The sequence below is a fragment of the Rhinopithecus roxellana genome, chromosome 20 (genome assembly GCF_007565055.1).
Source record: "Rhinopithecus roxellana isolate Shanxi Qingling chromosome 20, ASM756505v1, whole genome shotgun sequence".
NCBI lineage: Eukaryota > Metazoa > Chordata > Mammalia > Primates > Cercopithecidae > Rhinopithecus > Rhinopithecus roxellana.
In genome coordinates this window covers 74,420,605-74,441,273 of record NC_044568.1, presented here as the reverse complement: position 1 = coordinate 74,441,273, position 20,669 = coordinate 74,420,605, and the positions used below count along the sequence as shown (strand labels likewise).

Genomic DNA, 20,669 nt, shown 5'->3' with positions numbered 1-20,669 from the left:
AACAGTCGAATCTTACCAGCTAAGAAGATGTACAAAGTGACTAACTCATAACACCAACATTTGGGAAAGGATTGGTGTGAAATAATGTGGAACCTGTATGTAAAGTTCTCTGAGGGCAGTGACCACAACTTACATTCCACAGCACCTGAGACAGTGTCTTGCTTACTCTAGGTACTCAGTGAATTTGTTACAGGTGACAAAGAGATTCAGCTGCATGCATTTAAGGCAGGGACAGGAAATTCACCAGCCTAGAGGGGTAAGGGAGTCAACATCAAGGGGCATTCATCCAAAGGGATTCGGATCACTACACAACCCAAGCCAGGTGTGGTAACCCAAAAGCTTAGCTGGTTTTCCAGAGAAATAAAGAACCCAGTTTTTCATGTGCAAACCTCCTGATTGTTAAAGTATTAGCAACCGGTATAATTTTTTTTTAAACAGTAAGGTCCCTGTTAGAGAACAAAATGTCAGTCTCATGAGAGTAGGGCGTTTTGTCTGTTCTGTTCACTGTACTGCTATATCCACAACAGGGACAAGGTTTCAGTATGCGCAGGGGCCCAGTAAATAGTTGTTGACTCAATGAACACGATATAAAAACACCCAGGAGGAGAGAAAGCTGGAGAAGAATGAAGGCAGTTGCACAGAAACACAAAAAACACAATCAAGAAATGACGGTGAAATATCTTGATTCTTTCTACATCTTTTTTTTTTTGAGACGGAGTCTCGCTCTGTCACCCAGGCTGGAGTGCAGTGGCCAGATCTCAGCTCACTGCAAGCTCCGCCTCCCGGGTTCACGCCACTCTCCTGCCTCAGCCTCCCGAGTAGCTGGGACTACAGGCCCCCGCCACCTCGCCCGGCTAGTTTTTTGTATTTCTGGTAGAGACGGGGTTTCACCGTGTTAGCCAGGATGGTCTACGATCTCCTGACCTCGTGATCTGCCCGTCTCGGCCTCCCAAAGTGCTGGGATTACAGGCTTGAGCCACCGCGCCCGGCCTATTTCTACGTCTTTCATAAAGTACCATCAGGACACAGGACAGCAATGTAATCTATATCAAGATGGCCAGTAGGAAATGTCTGATTTCAGAATCAGAATTACTAAAGAGTGTCCCAGACCATCTGGACAGGCGGCCCTCGGGCTTAAGGAACACACTTCATAATGCGTTACAAAACCTGCTCTCTGATCTCAAGGTCACTATTAGTATGAGGGTGGGGGTGGAGGGGGTTGTCTGTCTTTTCCTTCCTTCTAGAACCCCTGGAAACTACAAGTTGCAAGAGGCCTTAGCAGGCAGCTTCTGAAATGCCCTGTGCCATCTACGGTCATACCACCCTGAACGCGCCATGTCCCCAAGGCAGACCCAGAAGGTGGCATGGGCACCCAGAAACATGTACCCAGGAAATCCTAGGAGCCCTGCCACTGCCAGTGGGTAGATTCATTCAATGCCTGACCTCTGACCTCTTCAGAGTAAAAAAGCTGCAAACAAGGGGGCCTTGAAGATCACGGATCCGCTTGTTAAGGAAATACATCTGCTGGGTTCCACTGTTTCTCTCCCAACACCATCCTATAGGTACAAAAACTGAGACCTAGAGCAAGGGCAGGTCGCAGAGCTAGTGGGGTGTGGAAATGACTCCCTGCCCCTCCCCCAATCCTCAGCAACCCGCTTTGCAGAACACAGTGCTTCACCGTTCACTGCCAGCCCTGGAACAGCTCAAAGGTGCTTTCAGAGATCTTTGGGGTCTTATTTCCCAGTCCCTCTCTTCGGCATTTCCCAGGCTCTTCCTTCGTTTTCTCCTAAATTACCTCCGAGGCGCCTGCTCTTCTCCTCTTCCTTGTCCTACCCCAATATAAATCCCCTTCCAAAAATGAGGCCCAGGCCTTGCTCTGGTACCCTCCCAACTACCCGGACAAAGGACCTTCTGCCCCTACCTCCATCCATCCCTTTCCTCTTTACGGGAACCTTTCAGGGTCATAATCCCACCGGGCTGATAAACATTAACAGGACTACAACTTAACTGGCGGGGGGGGAGGGGAACTTCTGCACAAATCTCTAGGGTAATTCCAGTAACTACTCATTAAGGCAATCAGGGCAGCTGACAACTCTCCATTTTCAGAGGCGGAGGGGAGCCGGAGAAATAAAAAATAGCTCTCCGGCCCCAGGGTTTCCAATACTGATCTACTAGGTCAGAATCTAAGGGATGGGAATCGATGCTCTTTAAAATCATGCCGCAGGGTTTGAAGTAGCAGTGGATCAGAACTTCGGGAGGGGTCTGGGCTGTGGAGTTTGGGGGATAAGACTTGTGGTCTCGAGGTTCTAGAATACGGGTTTGGGGAAATCTGAGTTTCAGGGGGTCTGATTCGAGGAGATCTCGGGTCTAAGTTTTAAAGAAATAGGGTCTGGGCTCCAAGGAATTTGGGGTCTGGGTTCCGGGGATCTGGAGTCCAGCTTTTGAAGAACCTGAGGTCTGGCACCCCTCAGTCCTTACACAACCCCATGATAAAAACCTCTCCTCCAGCGCGACTGGGGAGGAGCTGCGGGGAGCCCGCGGACAGCATAGCCTCGGAAGAGGTAAGGGCTCCAAGGACTCCACGCCGCCCAGTGTCAGAGACGACGCCAGCGCGGCCCAGAGGGGCTGAACCACCGGCCCGGTGAGTCGACGCCGGGCCGCGGGGCGGGCGCTCACCTCGATGAGCGAGTAGTTGATTTCCACGTCCGACTTGACGAAGCCCCCGCAGCCCACCACGATGTCCTCCGAGCCATGCGCCGGCCCCACGCCGCTCAGCAGCAGCACCACCGCGGCGGCGACCACCGCGGGCCCCGGCGGTCCAGCGCCCTGGCCCGCCAGCATGGCCAGACCTCCCCCAGCTAGACCCTCCGCAGGCAGCCCGTTCCCGCCCCTCACACCCCACGCCGCAGACTCTTTCCTCCTCCTAGACCGGCTGACAGTCCAGGCCCCGCCCCACCGCCGCCGCCGCGCACGCGCGCTTCGACCCCACGCTTACCGCACCAGAAGAGAGAACTACGACGCATGCTCGGCAAGAAAACTAGACCATCTCTGCCTTCTAGAGGCCTGGAGGACTCGGCGCACAGTCTGGCAGGTGCAACGCAAGGTGCGGGCCTATGGGGAGAAGCTCCAAAGATGAATTCTACTTTAGAATTCACCATCACAGCTGGAAAGGACGGGAGATTTTGTTGGTCGAATTATCTAACAACTTTCTCAAATCTTTCTGACCCACATATTTCTCAGGTAAAATATATAATCCCACAAAAACCTTTAGGGCCGGGTGTGATGGTTCACGCCTGTAATCCCAACACTTTGGGAGGCTGAGGTGGGCGGATCTCTTGAGCACAGGAGTTCGAGACCAGCCTGGGCAATATGGCGAAACGCCGTCTCTGCAAACACACACACACACACAAACACACACGAAAAACGCTTTAGGAATTTGTGTAAGCTGGTGTATTTTTCCATAATAAATGATCGATTTTTTTTAAGCGAAACGTGTTGTTAGCATGTTAAGGAAGGTATGTAAGATTTATCTTAATCCTAGCTCTAATAGCATATGCCTAGAAACAAATTTTGGTGAGTTTTCTTCCCCTAAGCGAGAAGTGCGTGCAGTCAGTTTACTTTGAATTAGCTCTGTAAAATGAAACATTTGCCTGAAAATAAGTTCAAATCCAGCATATTTTGTCCCAAGAGTGAAATCATATGTACACTGAATTTAACTACCAGTCACCACATCAAAATACACACCAAAGAGGCTGGGCGCGTGTCTCCCGCCTGTAATCCCCGCACTTTGGGATGCCAAGGTGAGCAGATCACGAGGTCAAGAGATCGAGACCATCCTGGCTAACACAGTGAAACCACATCTCTACTAAAAATACAAAAAATTAGCCGGGCGTGGTGGCGGGCGCCTGTAGTCCCAGCTACTTGGGAGGCTGAGGCAGGAGAACGGCGTGAACCCGGGAGGCGGAGCTTAGAGCGAGCCGAGAAGGCGCCACTGCACTCCAGCCTGGGTGACAAAGCAAGACTCCGTATGAAAAAAAAAAAAAAAAAAAAAAATACACACCAAAAAATTTGCTTTTCTGACCTAATATTAGAAATTCTTCCATTTTGTCTCAAAAAAAAAAAAACCTAGTGCTTTATTTTGATAGGTTTTGTATTTTGTTTCTAAATGACAAAGTAAGACTGGATTTCCCACTGCAATTTGCCATTGTGGCTAAAACTTAAGCGACAAACAACTAAGAAACACAGGTTCAAACTGTATAGTAGTCAAACCTTCATGGGGGCAACCAGGGAACGAAGGGAATGACACATTGACCTCAGGGTCATAATCATGAATGCATCTGATTTCAGTTTCTCATGCTGCATTTTCACTCAAATGCAGTAGACTCTCAACTATTCAGTGATAATGAGACACCATTTAAATAATTAGTATATTTATTGGGGTTTGTTATGTATAACCACAATTGAAATAGATGCCTTTTATGCAAATCACCAGAGGATTGAAAACCACTAGGCTGGGCGCAGTGGCTCAAGCCTGTAATCCCAGCACTTTGGGAGGCCGAGATGGGTGGATCACAAGGTCAGGAGATCAAGACCATCCTGGCTAACACGGTGAAACCCCGTCTCTACTAAAAAATACAAAAAACTAGCCGGGCGAGGTGGCGGGGGCCTGTAGTCCCAGCTACTCGGGAGGCTGAGGCAGGAGAATGGTGTGAACCCGGGAGGCGGAGCTTGCAGTGAGCTGAGATCCGGCCACTGCACTCTGCACTCCAGCCTGGGCGTCAGAGCAAGACTCCGTCTCAAAAAAAAAAAAAAAAACCACTAGTTAGGAAGTGTTGGCCTGTGGAAACCTCTCATCTTACAGGATGGGAAACCGAGGCCTGGAGGCCTGGAGAGGAAAAGGAAGTTGTCTAAGACTCTCTGCAAGCAGCCATAGGTTTTCCAGGAACTAGAGAGCAAGAATTGGGGCCGGGAGCCATGGCTCACTACTGTAATACGAACATATTGGGAGTCTGAGGTGGGCAGATCATTTGAGGTCAGGAGTTCGAGACCAGCTTGGCCAACATGGTGAAACCCTGTCTCTACTAAAAACACAAAAATTAGTTAGGTGTGGTGGCTCAAGTCTCTAATCCCAGCTACTCAGGAGGCTGAGGCAGGAGAATCAGTTGAACTAGGGGGCCACAGGTTGCAGTGAACTGAGGTCTTGCCACTGCACTCCAGCCTAGGTGACTGAGTGAGACTCTGTCTTAAAAAAAATGAATAGAAAAGGAGAAATTGGGGTCCCCAGGTTTTGTTCTGGACTCACCCCAAATGATTTCCTCTGTGTTCTTCTTGACTTTCTGACTATTTCCCTCAAATTCATCTTCAAATATAGAAAGAAACGAAGCACCAGGACTGTGACAACGCCAATTCATGGGGGTGGGATTGGGGCGTGGCTTGCAGCGAGACAGGGATTTAGCTTCCCCATAATTTCCGTCAGTTTCCACCAAAACTGGCTCAGATAAACAGACATAATTAACATGGAAACAGTAGACCTGCCACACTGAGCTGCAGGACAAATCCTTGGGTTCTTTCTGTCCCAAAGCTTCCAGAAGACTCAGGCAGGAGGACAGCTGAAGGGCAGAGGAGGCGGTGCTCCCTGGGTCCAATACTGGATTTAGAGAGACTCAAAAAGACCGGGGAAAACATGCCGTGGGGTCCCCGCAGAAGGCAAGAGTAGAAGATGAGGACAGGACCCCGAGAATTAGCAACGCAGCATGGAGAGTGCAGAGGATTTTAATTCTTCTCCCAAACTGAGCACCTGTGCTTGTCTGTCTAAAAGAACTGAATATTTCATTCCTATCTTGAAATGAATGCTTGCTCACTGCAACAACAAAGAAATTGGAGAAGAAAACCAGGATTCCCCAAGATCACTGCATTACTGCATTTCCATCTTTTTATCGATGCATTTATGCTAATATGACATCGAGTCATTTCTAAGAAGTGGTGGCTGGGTCTTTGACACTTTGCTTTAAGACCCAAGAGAGGGCTGGGCATGGTGGCTCACACCTGTAATCGCAGCACTTTGGGAGGCCTTGGCAAGAGGATGGCTTGAGGGCAGGAATTCTAAAGCAGTTGGGGCAACAAAGTGAGACCAGTCTCCACAAAAAAATTAAAAATTAGCCAGGCGTGGTGGTATGTGCCTGTAGTCCCAGCTACTCGGGAGAGGCTGAGGTGGAAGGTCGCTTGAGACCAGGAGGTCAAGGCTGCAGTGAGCCATGATGGCACTACTACACTCCAGCCTGGCAGAGCAAGATCCTGACTCAGAAAAAGAAAGGAAGAGAAAAAAAAGACTCAAGAGAGGAAGGTAAATGCCTTGGCCTTCTTCTCCGAGTTCCCTAATTTAGGCATGTCCTTTTCTTTTTTTCTTTAAAAAAACCAAAGCCTATTTTATATTATAATTTCATTTATTCAATCATCATTTAGCAAACACCTTTTCATATTAATATATGTCTTCAATGGCATTTTGTTTGTTTTGAGACAGAGTCTCGCTCTGTCGCCCAGGCTGGAGTGCAGTGGCACAATCTTGGCTCACTCCAACCTTCACCTCCCATGTTCAAGCCATTCTCCTGCCTCAACCTCCTGAGAAGCTGAAACTACAGGCACGCACCAACACACCCGGGTAATTTTTGTGTTTTTAGTAGAAACGGGGTTTCACTATGTTGGCCAGGCTGATCTCAAACTCCTGACCTCAAATGATACTCCTTCATTAGCCTCCCAAAGTGCTGGGATTATAGGCGTGAGTCACCGCGCCCGGCTGCAATGGCATTTTAAGCCACTGGTTAGTAACCCATGGCCTAAATCGTAACAGTAATAATAAAAGCTAAGTCTTATGAGCATTTAATGTACATCCACTGTGATATTGCAAGTAATATCTCCCTCAGATATTATAAATAATGCCACAGGGTATAAACCCACTGTGATATTGGGAGTAATATCTCCCTTGGATATTACCAATAGTATCACAGGGTGTACAGGGTGTACACCCACTGTGATATTGGCAGTAATATCTCCCTCAGATATTATGAATAATCTCAGTGTTTAAAAACATGCTGTGGCCGGGCGCGGTGGCTCAAGCCTGTAATCCCAGTACTTTGGGAGGCCGAGACAGGCGGATCACGAGGTCAGGAGATCGAGACCATCCTGGCTAATACGGTGAAACCCTGTCTCTACTTAAAAATACAAAAAACTAGCCGGGCGACGAGGCGGGCGCCTGTAGTCCCAGCTACTTGGGAGGCTGAGGCAGGAGAATGGCGTGAACCCGGGAGGCGGAGCTTGCAGTGAGCTGAGAGCCGGCCACTGCACTCCAGCCTGGGTGGCAGAGCAAGACTCCGTCTCAAAAAAAAAATAAAATAAAATAAAAAATAAAAACATGCTGTACACCCACAATGTTATTAGGAGTAATATCTCCCTAAAATATTACAAATAATATCATAGGGTGTACAACACGGTATACACCCACTGTGATATTAGAAGTAATATCTCCCTAAAATATTATGAATAATATCACAGGGTGTAAACACAGGGGACACACCCAATGTGAAATTAGGAGTATTATCACCCCAAGATATAGTGAATACTGTCACAGTGGGTACACACACTGTGATATTATGGATAATAATATCTCCAGGAAATGTGACGAATAATATTACAGGGTGCACACCCACTGTGATATTAGGGGTAATAACATCTCTCTAGGATATAACAAATAATATGACAGGGTGTACATCCACTGTGATATTACGGGTAATGATATCTCCCTAGGATATACCGAATAATATCACAGGGTGTACACCCACTGTATTAGGGGAAAGAACATCTCTGCAGAATATGATGAGTAATATCACAGGTTGTACACCCATGGTGATAATAGGAAAAATAATGTCTCTCAAGGATATAACAAATAATATGACAGGGTGTACAAACACTGTGATATGGGTAATAATATTTCCCCAGTACATAACGAATAATATCACAGGGTGTACACCACTGTGATATTAGAGGTAATAACATCTTCCCCAAATATAACAAATAATATCACAGGGTGTTCACCCATTGTGATATTGAATGTAATAATATCTCCCCAGGATATAACACATAATATCACAGGGTATACACCCACTGTGATATTATGGGTAATAATATCTTCCCAGGATATAATGAATAATAGTACAGAATGTTCACCCACTGTGATATTAGGAATAATAATACCTCCCCAGGACATACTGAATAATATCACAGGGTGTACACCCACTGTGATATTAGGAGTAATATTATTTCCCCAGGATATTACAAATAATATTACAGGGCGTACACCCCCTGTGACAATATGGGTAATATTTCACAGGATATTATGAATAACATCACAGGGTATACATGAGGGGTAATAATATCTCCCCAGGATATAATGAATAATATCACAAGGTGTACAGCCACTGTGATACTAGGAGTAATATAGTATCTCCCCAGGATATAACAAATAATATCACAAGGTGTACATGCACTGTGATATTAAAGGAAATAATCTCTCTTCAGGATATAATGAATAATATCACAAAGTATACAACCACTGTGATATTAGGGGTAATAATATATCCCCAGAATATAACAAATAATATCACAGGGTGTACACCCACCGTGACAATATGGATAATATCTTCCAGGATGCTATGAATAGTGTCAAAGAGTATACATCCACTGTGATATTAGGGGCAATATCCCCACACAATATTACAAATAATATCACAAGATGTACACTTACTGTGACATTAGGAGTAATATCCTAAAATATTACAAATAATATCAAGCATGTACACACATGGTGTACATTCATTGTGATATTATGATATCCATAGGGTATTACAAATAATATCACAGGATGTATGCCCACTGTGATATTAGGAGTAATATCTTTCTGGGAGGTCACAGCGTGTACACGCATGGTGTAAATTCACTGGGATATTAGGAGTAATATCTCCCTGGGGTATTACGGATAATATCACAGGAGGTACACACATGGTGTACACAAACTGTGACATTAGGAGTAATATTTCCCTAGAATATTAAGAAAAATATCACAGGTTGTACACCCACTGTGATATTAGAAGTAATATCTCCCTGGGATATTATGGATAATATCACAAAGTGTACACCCACTGTAATATTAGGAGTAATATTTCCCTAAGATGTTATAAATAATATCACAGGGTGTACACCCACTGTGATATTAGAAGTAATAGCTCCCTAAGATATTAAGAATAACATCAGAGGGTGTACACCCACTGTGATATTACAAATAATATCTCCCTAGGATATTACAAATAATAGTACAGTGTGTGCACCCGCTGTGACATTAGCAGTAATATTGGTCTATGTTATTAGTAATAATATCACAGGGTGTACACTCGCTGTGATATTAGGAGTAATATCTCCCTAGGATATTAGAAATAATATAACAGGGTGTACACCCACTGTGATATTAGGAGTAATATCTCCCTAAAATATTAGGAATAATATCACAGGGTGTACACATACTCTGATATTAAGAGTAATGTCTTTCTAGGATATTAGGAATAACATCACAGGGTGTACACGCACTGATATTAGGAGCAATATCTTTCTAGGGTATTATGAAATATATCACAGGGTGTACACCCACTGTGACATTGGGGTAATATCTTCCAAGGATATTGGAAATAATACCACAGGGTGTACTCCAACTGCGATATCAGAAGTAATAATATCTCTTCACAATATAACAAATAATATCAGAGGGTGTACACCCACTGCGATATTAGAAGTAATATCCTTCCAGTATATAACAGACAATATCACATGGTGTACACCCAATGTGATTTCAGAGGTAATAATACCTCCCCAGGATATAACAAATAATATCACAAGGTGTACACCCACTGTGATATCACGGGTAATTATTTATTTCCAGGATCTGATTAATAATATCACAGGGTGTATCCCCACTGTGATGTTAGAAGTAATAATATCTCCCTAGGATATAACAAATACTATGACAGGGTGTACAGCCACTGTGACATTCGGAGTAATATCTTCCCAGGATATGACAAATAATACCACAGTGTGTACACCTACTGTAATATTAGGGGTAATTTCTCCCCAGGATATAATAAAAAATATCACAGGTTGTACACACACTGTGACATTAGGGGTAATGTCACCCCAGGATATTAGGAATGATATCACAGGGTGTACACCCACTTTGACATTGTTGGTAATATCTGACCCAGGATATTACTAATAATATCACAATGTGTACACCCACTGTGACATTAGGGATAATATCCCCTATAATATATCAAATAATATCACAGGATTTGCACCCACTGCGACAATAGGGATAATATCTCCCAAGGATACTATGAATAATATCACAGGGTGTACACCATCTATGACATTAGGGTTAATAACATCTCCCCAGAATAAAATGAATAATATCACAGGGTGTACCTCCATTTTGATATTAGAAGTAACAATATCTCCCGAGGAAACAAGGAATAATGATACAAGTTTTAAACACACTGGGATATTAAGAGTAATAATATCCCCTCAGTATATAACAAATAATATCATAGGGTGTACACCCACTGTGATATTAGTTATAATAATATCTTCTTGGGATATAAGTAATAATATCATAGGGTATACACTCACTGGGATATTAGGGGTAATAATAGCTACTTAGTACACAATGAATAATATGAGAGGGTGTACACCCACTGTGGTACTAGAGGAAGTAATATCTCCTCAGAATATAATGAATAACGTATCAGGGTTTACACTCACCTTCATATTTGTGGTAATATCTTCTTAGGCTATAACGAATAACATCACAAGGAACACATCCACTGTGACACATGGGGTAATATTATTTCAGGATATTATAAATAATATCACAGGGTGTACACCCACTGTGATATTAAGGGTAATATGTCCCCAGGGTATTAAGAATAATATCACAGGGTGTACACCCACTGGGATATTAAGGGTAATACCTCCCCAATATATTACAAATAATATCAAAGGGTGTTCCTCCACTGTGATGTTAGGGGTAATACCCCCTCAGGATATTACAAATAGTATCACAGGGTTACACTCATTGTGACGTTAGGGATAATAACCTCCCAGGATATTATGAATAATAATATTATGAATAATAATTCATAATATCCTGGGGAGATATTATAATTACATGATGTACACCAACTGTGATATTAGGGGTAATAGCTCCCCAGAATATTACAAATAATATCACAGGATATACACACATGGTGTACATCCACTGGGATATCAGAGGTAGTATTTCCGTAGGATATCAAAAATAAAACCACAAGGTGTACACCCACTGTGATATTAGGAGTAATCTATTCCTAGGATATTAAGAATAACATCACAGGGTGTACACTCACTGTAATATTAGGAGTAGTATCTCCCTAGGACACTACAAAAAATACCACACGGTGTACACCCTCTGTGATATTAAAGGTAATAGGATCTTATGAACAATATCAGGAGGTGTACACCCACTGTGATATTAGGAGTTATATCTCGCTAGGTTATTACAAATACTATCACAGGTTGTACACACGGTGTACACTCACTGTGATATAAGGTGTAATATTTCTGAGAGCTATTATGAATATCACATTAAGTACATACATGGCATACACCAACTGTGATATTAGGAGTATTAACTCTATGAAATATTATAGAAAATGTCATAGAATGTACACAAATGGTGTACACCCACTGTAATATTTGGAGTAATACTTCCATAGGATATTATGAATGGTATCACAGGGTGTACACTTACTGTGGAATTATAAGTAATATTTCCCTAGGATAGTACAAATAATATCACAGAGTGTACACACATGATATACACCCACTGTGATACTAGGAGAAATATCTCCTTAAGATATCACGAATACTATCACAGGGTGTACACTCATGGGGTACACCCATTGTGATATTTGGAGTAATATCTCCCTAAGATGTCACGAATACTATCACAGTGTGTACACACATGGTGTACTCCAACTGTGATGTTAGGAGTAATATTTCCCTAGGATATTACAAATAGTGTAACAGGGTGTACACACAGGGGCTACACCAGCTGTGATATTAGCAGTAATATCTCCCGAGGATATTACCAATACTATCACAGGGTAGGAGTGATATCTCCCGAGAATATGATGAACAACAACACTGGGGGCGTGATATAAGGAGTGGTATCTTCCTAGGATATAATGAATAATGTATATCACAAGGAATGTACACCCTCTCTGATACTAGGAGTAATGTGATATTAGGAGTAATGTCTTTCTAGGATATTACGAATACTATCACAGCATGTACACCCACTGTGATTTTAGGAGTAATATCTTTCTAGGATATTAATAATACTATCACAGGACATACACACATGGGGTACATGCACTGTGACATTAGGGGTAATATATCCCTAGGACATATTCCTCATATTCTAAGAAGATATTTCTCCTAATATCACAGTGGGCACCCTGTGATATTACTCATAATATCCTAGGAAAATATCACTCCTAATATCACGTTGGGTGTACACCCTGTGATATTATTTGTAATATTCTAGGGTGATATCACTCCTAATATCACAGTGGGTGTACATCATGTGATATTGCTTGTACATCCACTGTGATATTAGGAGAAATATCTCCCACGTATATTACAAATAATATCACAGGGTATACACATGTGGTGGTCACAAACTTTGATATTAGGAGTAATGTCTAACTAGGATATTACAAATAATATCACAAGTTTTACACCCACTGTGATATTAGGAGTAATGTCTAACTAGGATATTACAAATAATATCACAAGTTTTACACCCACTGTGATATTAGGAGTACTATCTCCCTAAGATATTAGGGATAATGTCACAGGGTGTACCCCCACTGTGACATTAGGTGTAATATCTACCAAGAATATTATGAATAATAGCACAGGGTGTATGCCCACTGTGATATTTGGAGTTATATCTTTTTAGGATATTATGAATAATATCACAGCATGTACACCCACTGTGGTATCAAGAGTGATATCTCCCTAGGATATTACAAATAGTATTACAGGTTGTACACCCACTGTCATATTAGGAGTAATTTTTCCCTAGGTCGTTACAAACAGTATCACATGGTTTACACCCACTGTGATATTAGGAGTGATATCACCCTAGAATATTACAAACAATATCACAAGGGGTACACCCACTGTGATACTAGGAGAGATATCTTCTTAGGATATGACGAATAATATCAGAAAGGCTGTACACCCTTTGTAATATTAGAAGTGATATCTCCCTAGGAAATGATGAATACTACCACAGAAGGTGTGATATTAGGAGTGATATCTCCCTAGGATATGATGAATAATATCACAAGGAAAGTACACCCCCGTGATATTAGGAGTGATATCTAGCTAAGATATGACAGATAATATCACAAGAGTTGTACACCTTGTTATATTAGGAGTGATATCTCCCTAGGATATCACGAATAGTATCACAATGAGTGTACACCACCTGTAATATTTGGAGTAGTGTGTCCCTAAGATATGACGCCTAATGTCACAGGGGTGTACACCTTCTGTGATATTAGGGGTGATATTTCCCTGGGAAATGATGAATAATATCACAGAAGGTGTATGCCCACTGTGATATTATGAGTAATATCTTCCTAAAATATGACAAATAGTATCAAAGTGGGGTACACCCCCTATGATATTAGGAGTGACATCTCTCTGCGATATGATGAATAATATCACAAAGTGTACACCCACTGTGATATTAGGAGTGATATCACCCTGGGATATGATGAATAATATCACAAAGTGTACACGCTTTGCGATGTTAGGAGTGATCCCTTTCTAGGATATGACGAATAATATCACTCACTGTGTACACCCACTGTGATATCAGAGGTAATATCACCCTAAAATATTACGAACAATACCAAACGGTGTACACCCACTGTGTTATTAGGAGGGAATATTAACTCTATAAAATATTATGAAAATTTCACAGAATGTACACGCATGGTATACACACACTGTAATATTTGGAGTAATATCTGCCTAGGATGTTATGAGTGATATCACAAGGTCTACACCCACTGTGATATTTGAAGTAGTATCTCCCTAGGATATTACAAATAATATCACATGGTGTACACCCACTGTGATATTAGGAGAAATATCTCTGTAAGATATTACGAATACTGTCACAGGGTATACACACATGGTGTACACTCACTGTGATATTAGGAGTAATATTTTCCTAGGATATTACAAATAGTATAACAGGGTGTACACACAGGGGCCACACCCACTGTGATATTAGGAGTAATAGCTCCCTAACATATTATGAATACTATTACAGGGTAGGAGTGATATCTCCCTAGAATATGATGAATAACAATGCAGGGGGTGTGATATAAGGAGTGGTATCTTCCTAGAATATGACAAATAATATCACAAGGAGTGTACACCCCCGTGATATTAGGAGTAATGTCTTTCTAGGATACCACGAATAATCTCACACATGTACACCCACTGTGATTTTAGGAGTAATATCTTCCTAGGATATGACAAATGATATCACAAGGAGTGTACATCCCCGTGATATTAGGAGCAATGTCTTTCTAGGATACCACAAATAATCTCACAGCATATACACCTACTGTGATTTTAGGAATAATATCTCCCTAGGATATGACAAATAATATAACAAGGGGTTTACAACCCCTGTGAAATTAAAAGTTATATCTCCCTAGGATATGACGCTCCTTGTGATATTGGGAGTGGTATCTCCCTAAAATATGACGAGTAATATCAAAAGGGATGTATGCCCCTGTGATATTAGGAGTGATACCTCCCCAGAATATAACAAATAATATTCACAGAGTGAATATTATTCACAGAGGTGTACACCACCTTTGATTTTAGGAGTGATATCTCCCTAGATTATAATGAGTAACATCACAGGGTGTACACACACTGTGATATAAGGAGTGGTGTCTCCCAAAGATATGGTGAATAATATCTTGATATGATTCATAATACCTGTGATATTAGGAGTGATATCTCCTCAGGATATTGCAAATAATATCATAGGGTATACGTCCACTGTGATACTAGAAGTCATATCTTGCTAGGATATTATGAATAATATCACAGGGTGTACACTCACGGTAATATTAAGAGTAATGTCTCCCTAGGATGTTACGAATAATATCACAGGGTGTACACTCATAGTGATATAGTAGTAATATCTCTGTACGATATTGTGAATAATGTCAAAGATTGTCCACACATGTTGTACACCCACTGTGATGTTAGAAGTAATATCTCCTTAGGATATTTCGAATGAATCACAGAGTGTACACCCACTGTATATTAATATCTCCCTAAAATGTTACAAATAATATCACACTGTGCACACTCACTGTGATATTAGGAATAACATCTGTCTAGGATACTACAAATAATATCACAGGGTGTACACCCACTGTTATATTAGGAGTAATATCTCCCTAGGATATTATGAATAGTATTACAGGCTTTACACCCACTGTGACATTTAAAGTTATATCTCACTAGAAAATTACGAATAACATCACAGGGTGTACACCCACTGTGATATTATGAGTAATATCTTCCTAGGATATTATGAATAATTACAGGGTGTAGACTCTCTGTGATATTAAAAGTAATATCTTTCTAGGATATTACGAATAATATCACAGGATGTAAATTCACGGTGATATTAGGAGTAATATTTTCCTAGAATACTACACCCACTGTGTACCCCCACTGTGATATTAGGAGTAATAACTTCCTAGGACATTACGAGTAACTTCTCAGGGTGTACACCCACAGGGATATTAGGAGAAATAGCTCCCTGGGATACTATGAATAACATTAGCGGGTGTAGACCCACTGTGAATAATAGGAGTATTACCTACCGAGAATATTACGAATAATATCAGAGGATGTACACCCACTAAGATATTATGAGTAATATCTCCCTAGGAAAGTACATACAATATCACAGTATGTACACCCACTGTCATATTAGTAGTTATATCTCCATAGAATATTACAAATAATATTGAAGGGTGTACACCCTTTTTTCTAGGATATTACTAATAATATCACGGGGTGTACTTTCACTGTGATATTAGCAGTAATATCTCCCTAGTATACTACAAATAATATAACAAGGTGTCCACACACTGCAATATTAGAAGTAATACTTTCCTAAGATATTACGAATAAAATCACAGGGTGTACACCCACTTTGAAATTAAAATTATATCTCTCTAAGGTATTTTTAATAATATCACAGAGAGTACACCGTATGTGATAGTAGGAGTAATATCTCCCCAGGATATTATGAATAATATCACAGAGTTTACACCCACAGTGATACTATGGGTAATATCTCTTTAAGATATCATGAATAACATCATAGAGTGTACACCCACTGTGATACTGGGAGTAATTATCTCCTTAAGATATTATGAATAAAATCACAGTGTGTACACCCATGGTGATATTAGGAGTAGTATCTTTCTATGATATTGCAAATAACATCACAGCATGTACACCCACTCTGATATTAGGAGAAATAGCTTCCTAGGATATTAAGAATATCATCACAGGGTGTACACCCACTGTGACATTTGGAGTAATAACTCCTGAGGATATTATGTATAACATCACAGGGTGTACATTCACTGTGATATTAGGAGTAATCGCTCCCTAGGATATTAGAAATAACATCACAGGGTGTACATCCACTGTGATATTAACAGTAATAACTCCCTAAGATATTATGAATAACATCACAGGGTGTACACCCACTGTGATATTAAGAGTAATAACTCCCTAAGATATTATGAATAACATCATAGAGTGTACACTCACAGTGATATTAGGGGTAATCGCTTTCTAGGTTATTACGAATAACATCACAGAGTGCACACCCACAGTGAAATTAGGAGTAATAGCTCCCTAGGGTATTACGAATAACATCACATGTTGTACACTGACTCTGATATTAGGAGTAATGGCTCTCTAGAATATTATGAATAACATCAAAGGGTGCAAACTCACTGTGATATTAGGAGTAATCACTCTCTAGGATATTAAAAATGACATCACAGGAAGTACACCTAATGTGATATTAGGAGTAATAGCCTCCTAGATTGTTACAAATAACATTGCAGGGTGTACAACCACTGTGATATTAGGAGTAATAGGTACCTAGGGTATTACAAATAACATCAAAGGGTTTACACCTGCTGTGACATTAGGAGTAATAGCTCCCAGGATATTATGAATAACAGCAGGGTGTACACTCACTGTGATATTAGGAGTAACAGTTTCTGAGGATTTTACAAATAGTGTCACAGGATATATTCCCACTGTGATATTAGGAGTAATAACTCCCTAGGATATTACAAATAATATCAGAGAGTGTATACCCGCTGTGATATTGGGGTAATAGCTCCCTAGAATATTATGAATAATACCACAGGGTGTACATTCACTGGGATATTAGGAGTAACAGTTTCTGAGGATTTTACAAATAGCATCACAGGATGTATTCCCACTGTGATATTAGGAGTAATAACTCCCTAGGATATTACAAATAATATCAGAGAGTGTACACCCGCTGTGATATTGGGGTAATAGCTCCCTAGGATATTACGAATAATATCACAGGGTATACACTCACTGGGATATTAGGAGTAATAGCTTCCTAGGATATTATGAATAATATCACAATGGGTTTACACACATGGTGTACATCTACTCTGTTGTTAGCATAATATCTCCCTAAGATATTATGAATAATATCACAGTGGATGTACACACATGTACATCCACTGTGATATTAGGAGTAATATCTTTCTAGTATATTAAATATAATATCTCAGGGTTTACACACATGGTGTACACTCACTGTGATATTAGGAGTCACATCATCCTGGGATATTACAAATGTTATCACAGAGTGTACACCCACTGTGAAATTAGGAGTAATATTTCTCTAGGATATTATGAATAATATCACAGGGTGTACACCCTCTGTGATATTAGGAGTAATATCTCCCTTGAATATTATGAATAACATCACACAGTGTACAACTACTCTGATATTAAAAGTAATATCTCCCTCGGTTATTACGAATAATATCACAGGGTGTACACCCAGTGTGATGTTAGAAGTAATATCTCCCTCAGATATTATGAATAATGTCACAGGGTATACATTCACTGTGATATTAGGAGTGATATTTCCCAAGGATATTATGAATGATATGACAGCGTGTACACCCACTGTGATATTAGAATTAACATCTCCCTAGAAATTTACAAATGATATCACAGGCTGTACACCCACTGTGATATTAGGAGTAATATCTCCCTAGGAAATTATGAATAATATCACAAGGTGTACACACGTTATGTACACCCACTGTGATTTTAGGAGCAATATCTCACTAGGATATTACAAATAATATCACAGAGTTTACACCCACTGTGATATTTGGAGATTTTTTCCCTAAAATATTACAAATCATATCACAGGTATACACTCACTATGATGTTATGAGTAATATCGCCCTAGGATATTTCGAATCATATCACAGGCTGCACACCCACTGTGATGTTAAAAGTAATATCTTTCTAGGACATTAAAAATAGTATCACAAGGTGTACACCCACTGTGAGATTAGGAGTGATATCTCCCTAGAATATTATGAATAATATCGCAGTGTGTACAGCCACTGTGATATTAGGAGTGATACCTTTCTAGGATATTACAAGTAATATCATAGGGTGCACACCCACTGTGAAATTAAAAGTAATAGCTCCCTATGATATTATGAATAATATCACATAGTGTACACTTACTGTGATATTAGGAGTTGTATCTCCCTAGGATATTATGAATATTATCACAGAGTGTATGCCCACTGTGATAGTAAAAGTATTATTTTTCTAGGATATTACGAATAATATTGCACAGTGTACTCCCTCCGTGATATTAGGAGTTATATCTCCCTAGGATATTACAAATAATATCACAGGGTGTACATCGTGATATTAGGAGTAATATCTCCATATGATATTATGAATAATATCACAGGGTGTACACCCACTGTGATATTAAAAGTATTATCTTTCTAGGATATTATGAATAATATCACAGGGTGTACACCCACTGTGATATTAGGAGTAATATATCCCTAGGATATTACAAATAATATGACAGCGTGTACACCCACTGTGAGATTTGGAGTAATATATCTGTAGCATATGATGAATAATATCACAGGGTGTACACCCACTGTGATATCAGGAGTAAAATCCCCCTTGGATATTACAAATAATATCACAGTGTGTACTCCCACTGTGATATCAGGAGTAAAATCTCCTTCGGATATTACGAATAATATCACAGGATGTACACCCACTGTGATATTAGGAGTAATATCTCCCTCGGATATTTCGAGTAATATCACAGGGTTTACACACATGGTGTTCACCCACTGGGATATTAGGACAGTATCTCCCTTGGATATTACGAATAATATCAGAGGCTGTACACAGGTGGTGTTCACCCAGCGTGTTATTCGGAGTAATGTCTCCCTCAGATATTAGGAACAGTCTCCCCCTGGGACTTAGCAGAGCGTAACCCCCCAGTGTTAAATAAGCGGCCACAGCAAGAGGCAGAGGCGCAGGGACTGAAATGAAGACAAAGATCTGACAAGTTTAAAAAACGTATTTAAAATAGAATTTATAAAATGCTTCATCTGCCGACTCAGGAGCCCCTGGTGCAGGGTGGGGTGGGAGTTGGCAGCTGCCCGCTACGCCAGCAGAGTGAGACTGCAGGAGTGCGGCCCTCCCTCCCGTGCCTCTCTATTCAGACACCCAAGGGGCCCACGTGCACTCCTGGGATCACACGACCCGAAAACAGGACCCCAGAGGTTTCTTGAGTCTCTGCTTACCAGGGCGACCGGGTACAGCCCTGCCAGCCCATTGCATAATCTTCTAAGTTCTCCCTACCACCCTCCATTCCAGCAGTGAGGTGACTGTGACGTGGTCTCCATCCTCTTGGCCTTGACCCAGTGGTCCCCGCGATTGGAAGCTTAGGCGGTCACCAGGCCTCCTTGTTACTAACGTGTGCACACCTTTCGGTTCTCTCATTGGGATGAACTCCTGGAAATTGCTGGGTCCAAAGTGTTTGGGAAGTTTGGAGTGATTCTTGTTGCAGGGGGAAGAGGGAACTATGGAGATGTCACTGAAATTTCAGGGGTTCCGGGACCCCCCAACCCGGTGCCTGTCCCAGCTCCCCGAGCGCCTCTCTCCTCCGCTCCTCCCTCCCCCACCTCGACTGTTTTCACCTCCCGTGACCTCACCCCCACCATGCATCTGGACCTTGCCCGGCGCCTCCCGATCCCAGAGCTCGAATCCCAGCCGGACCAGCCCAGCCCCGCCCCTTCCCTGGCAGGAGCGAGGCGGAGCAGTCTGCCCAGAGACTTAGC

General features: G+C 41.4%; 1 protein-coding gene across 2 annotated transcripts in view; it reads right to left on the bottom strand.

Annotated features, from left to right (window-relative positions):
* LOC104668194 (nodal modulator 1) overlaps nucleotides 1-3,003 on the bottom strand; it is a 64,246-nt gene extending 61,243 nt beyond the window's left edge. For both annotated transcript variants that reach the window (XM_010370846.2, XM_030924560.1), the window contains exon 1: nucleotides 2,677-3,003. In XM_010370846.2, coding sequence (XP_010369148.2) covers nucleotides 2,677-2,841 — 165 coding nt within the window. In that variant the 5' untranslated portion in view covers nucleotides 2,842-3,003. The remainder of the gene's footprint in view (nucleotides 1-2,676) is intronic.
* Between the last annotated feature and the right edge of the window lie 17,666 nt (nucleotides 3,004-20,669).